The following is a 10,194-nucleotide window of genomic DNA, read 5'->3' on the forward strand; positions in this document are numbered from 1 at the left end:
GCGGAGACAAGGAGGCCCTTCATCTGTCCACTGCCGTGCCAGGCCACGCCTGGCGTCTTCCGTCACTGATACGGCTTAGTGTTGTTCTATTGGGACACTACAAGAAGTTCGTATGGCGATTGTCCAACAAACAGTACCTCACATGTTTGTTTCGTGAGCCAGTTGTGCAGATAAACAGCCTGAAGACCAGAGAAAACTGCCAGACTGAACACCGCACCTCTCGGTGACTACAAAATAACAGCTGGGTCGTAAAATGACTTAGCCTAGTCCGGCAGATTGAAATATCAGAACGCTTCCTGTATCAACTTTCCAACACAGTAATTGAAAAATCAATTATTTAAGTATTTCATTAAGGTTCCCTTAGATCTGGCGCGATACTGTCGTGCGCGGGGGAGCTCTGTACAAAAGAATGCATATATTATACCCGATATCATTTCATATCAGATTATTTCTCCATGACAAATATCGATATTTTCAAGAATTTGTCTATACTAAGTCTATCTAAGGGAAGGTTAGATGTTCTGGAGATACAAATAGAACACCATACAATGAAACAAAAACGCTTCATCCTCCTTCTTAAAATCTTTACAGGCAGCATTTTGCTAGGATGCATCTCTATTCTACAATTTTTCCGTGCAGCTATCACCATTATCATGGCAACGGACCATGGGGGGGGGGGGGGGGGGGGTGCCGCAATTCTGGCCTTATCGCACGTTGAGTGCCACAGTGGGTGCCGTGACAGTTTGTGGCCAATGATTAAGCTGGTAGCTGAGCTGAAGGCCCTTTCCGAGCCTCGCAGAAGGTGTCTTAGTTGTGATTCAATTCCCTTCAACTAGCAAGCATACCTTTGAGCTACCAAAAATGCATAACTACGTCTGAGGTTGTGCAAAATGTTTAGTCGCTGGGTACTCCTGAGAGGAAGATCTTCGTCTGCATTTCTTGCCGCCCTTGTTCAGGAATTATTCAAATTGTAGCCATGACTGTACCGAGGAGTATATATAACGTGTTTACAACATCGATTTATCTCGCACTAAATTTAAGGTTTAGAAACCATGTCGGGGGACGGATCGCGGAGTACGTTAATTTGGGAACATCTGGGTGGGGTAAGTGGACGATGTCGTCTGCTGCTGCTTTGTTTACATTTTAGAATACCCAATTTTTAATATCTTATATCACTCGCCGTCGTTGTTTCAGCAGTCCCTAAAGGCCGTCTGTGTTGCTCTATTTACAGTAGCAAAAAGAGCACCTCTGATGGAGAATATTAGGGAAGAGGTAAGCATAGTCAACGGCAAGAAGAAGTTGCCACCAGAGATTACGAAATGAAGCAGCAACCAGCTTAAATTTCTTTACATCTCTACAGTCACCTTTACCACTCTCTCCACGACCTTGTTCCATCAACAAGTACACCACAGGGTGGACTTTAAGATATATACCAACAATTCCCAATCCCAACAGCCCTAACACACAAAAATTTAACACACTCCTTTACGGTAAGTCAACCTGTAAAAAACATGTCAGTATTCCTATCATGACGTGCTTTAATATGACCTAATGTTTGGTATTACATGTGTTATTGGTATCTATTTCTCCGCACGTAGATATATGTGTATTGTTTGCTTTTATAATACCATCTTGTAGTTATGTGTAAAGTGCTTTGGTAAAAATCAACGCGATTCAATGCATATACTTTGTACTGTGCTTCTGCCAGCTGTTGTAACAAACTTTTTAGTGATTACACAGAAGTGTGTATGAATAGAAATAAATAGTGACGACATCCTCAGGTGAATGGAGTAAAGAGGAAGTGTATATCATGCAAGAATGTTAGAAAGTCATTTCAACACAAAATATTCATCTTTTGAAAAATGGCATGTACTGCTTTACTTCAGTGAGTGACCGCTTTTTCCAGGCCTTTCATGGCATCATTTCCATTATATCAAGAATTAAAATGTACTGTATATGAACAGAAGTTGTAATACAAAATGAATGTAGCCATGGACGGAAGACCGCAGTGTGGGCGTTTGACAGCTATCAACAAAACAAAAATGTTTATGTATTTAAAAACAACATATATACATAAACAAAAATGTTTATGTATCTAAAAAAAAACATATACAAATGATAGACAATATCATTTCTCAAAAATGTTGGTAACATTCACATATATGGCGCAGAGTATATTACTAGTAACCATAATGCTTAGCAATCTGGTCAGGTACGATATCGGAGAGTTACTGAATCTCAGTGTGTTTGCCCAAGGGATTTTGAGTTTATGCGTACATAGTTGTCCATTACTAATCTTTACCCATCATTTCCGTACCCTAAATCATTGCTTGAAAACCTTTTGCACAGCCGTCTGTACCAGTTTAAGTTTATGAAGACAAAGAATTGGGAACCGAAGACAAACGTCACCACGACTGGAACCTCCATGGCGTAGAACTCTTTCGTCAGTAGCAAACTTGTCAAGGGTATGCTGTCAACATAAAAATGGAGGACGGTTAGGGAATAGTCTTCCCCCTGCTCGCTTCATTAGATATGGGGTTTATTAATTGCTACTAATTCTAAAGTATCCTTCTGTCTGGAGTTGGTACCAGGGGGGTCATTTTTTTAGCTGACCTCCGTTCTCACAACCGCTACTTACCTACCAAAAATCATGAAGATCCATCAACGTTTCCGTCACTTTTTTTTGCCTACATACAAACACACAAAAATGCAAAGTCCGCTGCACTACTATTGGAAAACGCCAGGTAAACCATTTTCGAACTTGACCTTCCTTTCCACAACCACTACACACTCATCGAAAATGATGAAGATCCATTAAAGTTTTCTCAAGTTATGCTCTTGACATAAATAAAGACCCACCCAACAGTTGGAGTAACCGAAAACATAATCTTCTCGGCGAAGATGATAATAATAAGAATGATTCAAGAAAACTTCAAGTACTGATATAGCTAACTCAACATACTATAGTTAGCTGTTCGATAGACGTGATACACCCCTAGCCCCATAACAAAAGTCATGCTCCTCTCTTCATTGTTTCATTTATGTGCAATAGATTAGAAGTATCTATGTCTAATGCCGCTATCAGGACAAGCTATCTGCCACCAAAAAATCAAGACCATAGCACATCCGGGTAAAAAAAACGGAAGTTCTACTGCAGTACCAAGGTCACATACCAGGGGGGCCAAAATGGACTTTGATGTTCGGCTTCTCGACACCCGTCCACATACCAAATATCATCTTAATCCATCAATAGGTTTTTGAGTTATGCTGACTACAATAGTCCAAAAACACAAACACACAGAAACACCCAAAACTAAATCTCCATTTTCCATGGAGATAATAAGTCCAATGTACTTACTACATCCTGACCACCAACAGCCAGACTCGCACATAGGAGAAGACCAGGAAGAAGACGAAGTTGTTGCACCTGTTTATCGCGGATGAGTGCGGGATACCGAATTCTTTCAACAACAGTCTAATGATGGAAATATGACAATCAGTCATTTCATAACGACGCCATAGATTCATTTATCATGAAAACGGTTATCGTTATCTCCATGCAATTTTTACTTTGAAAAAAATCAAAACGACAGCTGTTAGTAATAAAATAACCTCTTCATCTTCGCGAATGAAGATCATTGCGGTGCTGTCTAAGTAATGTTCCAATCGCCTTAAGCATATTATCACATAGCCAGATGGCGTCGACCAATCAGAAGCCTCCATTGCCCATGTGTTAATCGCCATAAAACACCCGTGATCATCATTCCTCCCATTATGTAGAAGGGGAGGTTATCTTTTCTGTTAACAATCGTATAATGTTCATTTGTTGCCAAAAATGCTTACTATCTTAATAGAATAAATCAAATCTTATGTAAGCATATGAAAAAATAGAATAAACCATTTCAATACAAGTCAAATCTAAACGGGCGGAATTGTAAGTGGAGCCGCCCACAGCATTGTCAGAATGACACCCAGCAGGGAGGAATAATGATAATAGATAATATATTTCAAAAAGATTTAACATGCCAATATTGCAGAGTTATCAAATATTATCTGTGGAAATGTTTCTTTACAAAACGAAATCCGTCATCTTCTGTTCAAACAGGACAAATGTAAATTCTGAAATGCATTCTTGATAGTATAAGAGTACATGCGTCAAACAGGAGTTGTCTACTCTAAGTCTTATATGGGTTTGGATAGACTATATGATAATAACGTTAATGACTCGCCTCTTCCTCTGTGTATATGGTGTATTAACCCTTAATTAATATTAATTACTCATACGGATACCTTATATTCAACCAAATGGTGGAACACTCAGTGGCCAAGACGAGGTTTGAGTAGACAGGTAAACAAGGGTAGACCTTGAGGACAAAACACGGTATTTGTTAGTATTTAAGAAATTGAGATCTTGGCATCAAAACTTCTGTTCCATTTGCTGTGACGTCCAAAGCCATAAGAAAATATAGCGCAGTCAGGTAAGCAAATGCAAATGTAAAATGGTTTTTGTAGTCTTCCGATTTTTCGATAATGTCACTCAAGCACCTACGCAAACTCGACTGTTGAAAGCAACTTCATACGCAACTTGTATTTCTTTCTATTCAGACATGGAAAAATCCTTTACACGTCTGGTTACGGTGATTTCGTTCGGTCAATATATGCATTGCCATAACCAATGATCTCTTCGCCTTGATCTCATATTACATGAAAGTGCTGTCTTTTTTTTTTTCAAATAAATACGGGAAACTATTTCCAGTTGCGTACCGGCAAACAGACAAAACAACTCACGCAGGTCACTAATGTAGCACCACAGGAGACAACATGGTGCACCAGGAACTCGGACAATGATAAATCTGTACTGTCGACCACATCAGTAAGAGTCTTCACAGTTTCTAGAACATCGAGAAATTAGTGTTAAACAACCTCATACCTTATAGTAATTTTGTCACATTTTTGTATGCAAAGTAAACTCTCCAAATTTTTGTTTCGCAAATACCCTTCTTCATAAAGCTTTTGAAGCATTTCGATATTAATCATTGTCATTATATTCAATCATTCATAATCTGTGGCTGATGTATCAAGCTTTTATCTAATCTATATGTGCCATTGGTATAAATGCAAATTAGGTCGTAACTTGTATTCATATCCATTGATATTCCTCTTGAACCCAGTTACATATGTACTGAGCATGAAGTTCCTGTCTGTTACCACAAGTGACATATAAATTTTCCTCATTGTTCATAAAAAAATCCTTATTTGCATGATAAACATATCATTACGTATACGTTGGTATCTATCACAGGTAATATGCCCCTCGAGGCCCCAAAGAAAGCTGCTAGAGGGCTTAAACGTATTTCACTTTTTTTCGTCCACAAGAGCTATCTACCAACCAAATTGTGACCATAGCTTGTAAAGAACACGAGATAACAAACCGAGGGTTTACCTGCATCACCATAGAAAGCCGCTAGGGGGTCCAAAATCTTATCATTTTTATGTCTGTATATTTACAACTTGTAGTACAAGTGTAGGGAAAGAGGAGAATCAGTTAAGCTACTAGTTTCTGGTAATGACAGTCAATCCCCAAATCTCTTACCTCCAGCAGTGTAACCTAACAATATTGCAGAGATGCCTCGAACAGCAGGACTGTCGTATCTAGTAAAACAAAAAGACAAGTGAAATATTGTTGAGAGTCATAAACATATATTCTTCCCCGTATTGCATAATCTTTCAAATCTACTGCGAATGAAAAGTAAAATTAGTCCACAGTTCTGCATTTCTTCACCATTGAATAAAGCTAAACTACACTCGACACAAAAAGTTCGCAACCTGAAATTTGATTATTTCTTCTTGATACTTTATCAATGGTATAGTATCATGTATCGTTTGAAATATTTTTCTCACCCTTTACAATGACACCGATTTCGTCATGATACTATATTCCATTTGATTGATTATTTGAAATTTGAACTGAAATTTGATTATTTCTTCTTGATACTTTATCAATGGTATAGTATCATGTATCGTTTGAAATATTTTTCTCACCCTTTACAATGACACCGATTTCGTCATGATACTATATTCAAATGTTGGATATCATGGCTTACCATACGATTGCGTCACAAAACAAGAATGCCCAAATTCCCTTGCCAACACGGTGTCTGGCGTTGCACTTTGGGGGGGGGGGGGGTTCTACTAAACGAATAAGTCAAGATGTGGAGATTTCGCCACTTTTTTCTCAAGGCCTTCTCACGTAAATAGCCCTGTTTCTCAACCTGAGACAATAATGAAGGTTTTCAATGACATATATATGCATTGTAATTAAATAGTATTCACGGAGATATAATCGACCGGAATGAAGTTAACGAACTCTGAGTTTAGATTATTAATCATGACTACGTTGCTAGGTTTGTTTAGTAAGGTATATGATGATAAACAGAAAATTAGCTGCCAGATCATACAGGCTCCTCAAGTTGGGAAGTTACTATTCTTGCCTTAGAACAGCGGATTTTGCCAAGTCCTGGTCGAAATGATGAACCAGTAGTGCACATGGACCTACCACGCTGGTGTAGAGTAGAGATGCGGTACTGTTGAATGAAAAGAAAAAGAACTGTTGAGTGCCTAGACGAGGACGCTGTTGAAAAAGTGTTGGTATATTGTTACCTTCGCCGGGAATGTATGCATTCGCGGTAAGGTTATGTTATCGGTTACGCCAGCTGTATGTATGTCGAGATCATAAGTCAAGAGAACTTTGACGGATCTTGCTGATTTTTGGTAGGTAAGTGGCAGTTGTGGAAACGAAGGTCAAGTTCGAAAATGGTTAACCTGGCGTTTTCCTAAAGTGCTCCAGTGGACTTTTTTTGTTAGTGTGTTTGTATGTAGACAACATAACTCGACGTATTGATGATGGATCTGCATGATTTTTGATGGGTACGTAGAGATTGCGAAAACAAAGCTCAAGTTCAAAAATGGGCCACCTGGCATTTTCCTGCGGTACTGCAGTGGGCTGTTTATGTATGCGTATTTGTTTGTTGACAGGATAACTCGAGAAGCTGTTGATGGTTGTGCATGATATCTAGTGAATAGGTAGATTTATTAAAGGGGAAGGTCAAGTTCGATGATGGGCCTCCTAGCGGGTACTTTGGGTACTGCAGTGTAGCTTCAAAGTTTGAGGTCGCATTTTCTGCAAGTGCTACGATCATGATTTTTGTGTGGTAAATAGTCCATGCCACATGAAGTAAGTTGTGCACGTTTGGGCCCTCTAGCGGCTTGTTTGGAGCTGCAGCGGGTGTTTTTAATTTATTTGTTTTGACCTTTGGACATGAATGACTAGACTTATGGTCAACGGATCGTCTTGATTTATGGTATGTAGATAGCTCGATTAATGATTTACATAATTGAATATTCATTATGCAAATCAGGAGCTAATTTGCATAATTAGCAAGGAAAGTTTATAAATCTGCTGCCTTTCAAAATAGGACTCTCAAACATGTGACATATATAGCTGAAAAAGAGAGAGGTATCGATAGATACCAATAATGCTAATAGCTTCCTATTTTGCATAATTAATGAGAAAATACTAATTGAAAATACCACAATAGTAAATGATTGGAATTTCATTCTTGTATCATTAGGAAGCTAAGTAAACGTGAACAATATCAGACAAAACTCATGCATGACAAGGCCTCATTAACATAATTTATAAGGAAATGTCTACAATTCCCTTTCAATTTGCTATTTTTAAGTCTATCTATTCAGGTTAAATTGCACTGACAGGTGACCTAGTTTACCGGAGCAGGCTCCCTGTGAGACGTCCCTGGAGGACACATGTGATACTTTACTTGCCTGGTGCAGGGCTCTGTTTTGGGGTCAGGGAGGTCACACGGGCATTTAAAGACAGCAGCCTTACGATCTAACGCTCTCCCTGTTGGAAGGTATAGGTTTGATAAAAACTGATTGATATGTCGACTATGAAAATATGGGCATAATTGAAGCAAATACATTGCCAACAAATTGCCTTATTTTCTGTAGTAAAGATAAAAGTTATGATACCAATTAAGCAAAAATATTCTTACAGTGATTATTTTTATAACTCTTGGGAGAACTCGTGTAGGTATAGGTATGGGTTTGTTTTAAACTTTGAAAGAGAATACTAGTAACTCAAGAAGGTGATGACGGATCGTCATGATTTGTAGGGATGTACATAGTTTGAGTGATGATTTACATGATCGTAAAAGAATCATGCAAATCAGGATCTGTGATGTGAAAAAGTATACAAACCCTTGCATTCCATTGTAGTCAAACACGTGACATGTAACTGAGAAAGAGAGGAATATTGATAGATATCAATTATGCAAACGAATACCTAATTTGCATAATTTATGACAAAATACTATAATTCCAGAGCGGTAAATGATGGGATTTCATTCTTGTGGCGTTTGGGAGATAATCAAATGTGGACGTTATCAGACATAAATCATGATGGCCTCATTTACATAATATATGAGGAAATGCTACGATGGCCCTCTTTTCTAAGATTTTACTTTAATGCTGTGTTTTGTGTAGAGAAAAGGATCACTTGAAATTCATGCAATCGAGGACCTTATTCACATACTGAGTGATAAGCATTCACTCGAAAAGGCTAACATAAGTCGGCGAAGGTATGAGGTCGTGGAACTCTAGTTAACATTTTGTATTGCAAGTCGCCTTTTATGTTGTTGTTTTTCTAATCTGAATTATCCCGCATACCTGCAGTAGTACAATCTCACTTGTAAAACTATCATGAAGCTCTTATCAAAGCACATACTTGAAAATTAACGTGCCATCAAGTTCCATCAAAACAATTTGTCACAAGATGAATAGTCGAACGTTTTAGTGAGTATTCTATTCAAAAGTATGGTCTCTAATGTTTTGATTTTCGACAATAGCTATAGGTGAGGCATTCCTAACGCAGCGAATATTCTAGGAAATTTATTCATAAAAAATTTCTACAATTAAGCAGTTCCCCTTTACGGTATGGTCAGGGACCAAGCATTGACACACACTTCACCAGCGTCATGCGTAATCTCATTGTTTACTTACAGCCAATTGACGTATACTTGTCTCGACTTGTCCAGTGAAGAGTATAGTCGGAAGACCAGTGTTTTCAATAGGAGTGGGGTCAGCTTACTGTAGACGACGAAGTAGGCCAGAAATGAACACAAAGCCACCATAAGGTAGTAAGAGAAGTCCGCCATGACTGGCTTAGAGAGGTTTCTTAGTAGTCTCCTTTTATTTACTGTCACAGCAAAAGATGCCCCTAGCAAAAGTAAAGCCCCCGTCATTCAGGGATTGAATGCTTGACCAAAGTGGAACAGCCTGTTTGTCTTAATAAGAAGGTTCATAGTTCAAAGGTCGTAGGCGCATCGAGATGAATTGTGGGTCACGTGTCCAAGGTGAAGACTCCTAGCTTGTAAACATTTCTTGCCTCGTCCATGCTTAATGCAAATGTGCATAACAATACTCACATAAGTTTTGGGTACATCCGAGGGGCCTTCTCCATTGACATGTTGCCCACAATACATTTCGCTGCGCATTAGAAACATGAACGTATCCGTCCTGTTCTGGTCACCTAATGTACTGATCCTATGGCCACGCACATCTCAGTTAAAGCGTGGCAATTCAAAATAAAAACATCAAAAGGAAAAAATTTGACACACATGCAATCACTCTCTCAAAAGTCGAACTGCTACTTGGCATGCTATTATTGGTTAAATTGATATTTTAGGGAAGGCCAGCTCTTCCTGGAGCCGATTATCGTAAACCACAGAAATGCACCAAAGAGAAAACTCGTTCTGAAATTTAAGGTGTGCATTGTGTTTGAAATTGTTTTTCTGCACTCCTCCATCCATCTTTACGGACAGTTTACACCATAAAGACGTCATGTATTATAAATGCAAATATTGTGTTGTAGAAGGGTTAGAATATTCCAAGTCGCAATCAATATCTATGGCATGAATGTAATATTCATGCACTAAACCTCTGATGTTAAAAAAATATCTTGGCCAAATAGTCTTTCCCGTAACTAAATAACTATTGACCAAATAAAGTGAGGTCATTTTTAAGTCCAACTCGTGCATCCGCTGCCACCACTCAACAGTGGCACCTAACGAAAAGAATGATCATTGCAGAAAGTGCACATGTGACGTCACACAAACC

The 10,194-nt window shown here is 38.6% G+C and overlaps 1 protein-coding gene across 3 annotated transcripts; it reads right to left on the minus strand.

Annotated features, from left to right (window-relative positions):
* Positions 1–1,520: 1,520 nt before the first annotated feature.
* Positions 1,521–9,365, minus strand: LOC136420897 (uncharacterized). Of its 3 annotated transcripts, none has more exons than XR_010753346.1 (7): positions 9,079–9,365; positions 6,492–6,631; positions 5,594–5,652; positions 4,789–4,892; positions 4,291–4,364; positions 3,359–3,475; positions 1,521–2,470 (listed from the first exon to the last, which is right to left on the minus strand). XR_010753346.1 is itself a non-coding variant. In XM_066408015.1 (7 exons), exons 1-7 carry the CDS (start codon positions 9,318–9,320, stop codon positions 2,299–2,301), a joined length of 885 nt encoding a protein of 294 aa, XP_066264112.1. In that variant the 5' UTR covers positions 9,321–9,364; the 3' UTR covers positions 1,521–2,298. The 3 variants fall into 3 exon arrangements, 2 of the variants coding, with proteins under 2 accessions (XP_066264112.1, XP_066264113.1); XM_066408015.1 differs by having other exon boundaries at positions 4,765–4,892; positions 6,492–6,584; positions 9,079–9,364; XM_066408016.1 differs by having other exon boundaries at positions 6,492–6,584; positions 9,079–9,362.
* Positions 9,366–10,194: the final 829 nt, after the last annotated feature.

The sequence above is a fragment of the Branchiostoma lanceolatum genome, chromosome 15, assembly GCF_035083965.1.
Source record: "Branchiostoma lanceolatum isolate klBraLanc5 chromosome 15, klBraLanc5.hap2, whole genome shotgun sequence".
Classification (NCBI taxonomy): domain Eukaryota; kingdom Metazoa; phylum Chordata; class Leptocardii; order Amphioxiformes; family Branchiostomatidae; genus Branchiostoma; species Branchiostoma lanceolatum.

Excerpts from the sequence above, each read along its gene's own strand:
- LOC136420897 (XM_066408015.1), bottom strand. The coding sequence starts at position 9,320 with ATGACGGGGGCTTTACTTTTGCTAGGGGCATCTTTTGCTGTGACAGTA. Across the intron at positions 6,585-9,078 it reads CAAGTATACGTCAATTGGCT|TACCGCATCTCTACTCTACA; the intron begins GTAAGTAAACAA and ends TTCATTCAACAG. Across the intron at positions 5,653-6,491 it reads GCAAAATCCGCTGTTCTAAG|ATACGACAGTCCTGCTGTTC; the intron begins GCAAGAATAGTA and ends TTGTTTTACTAG.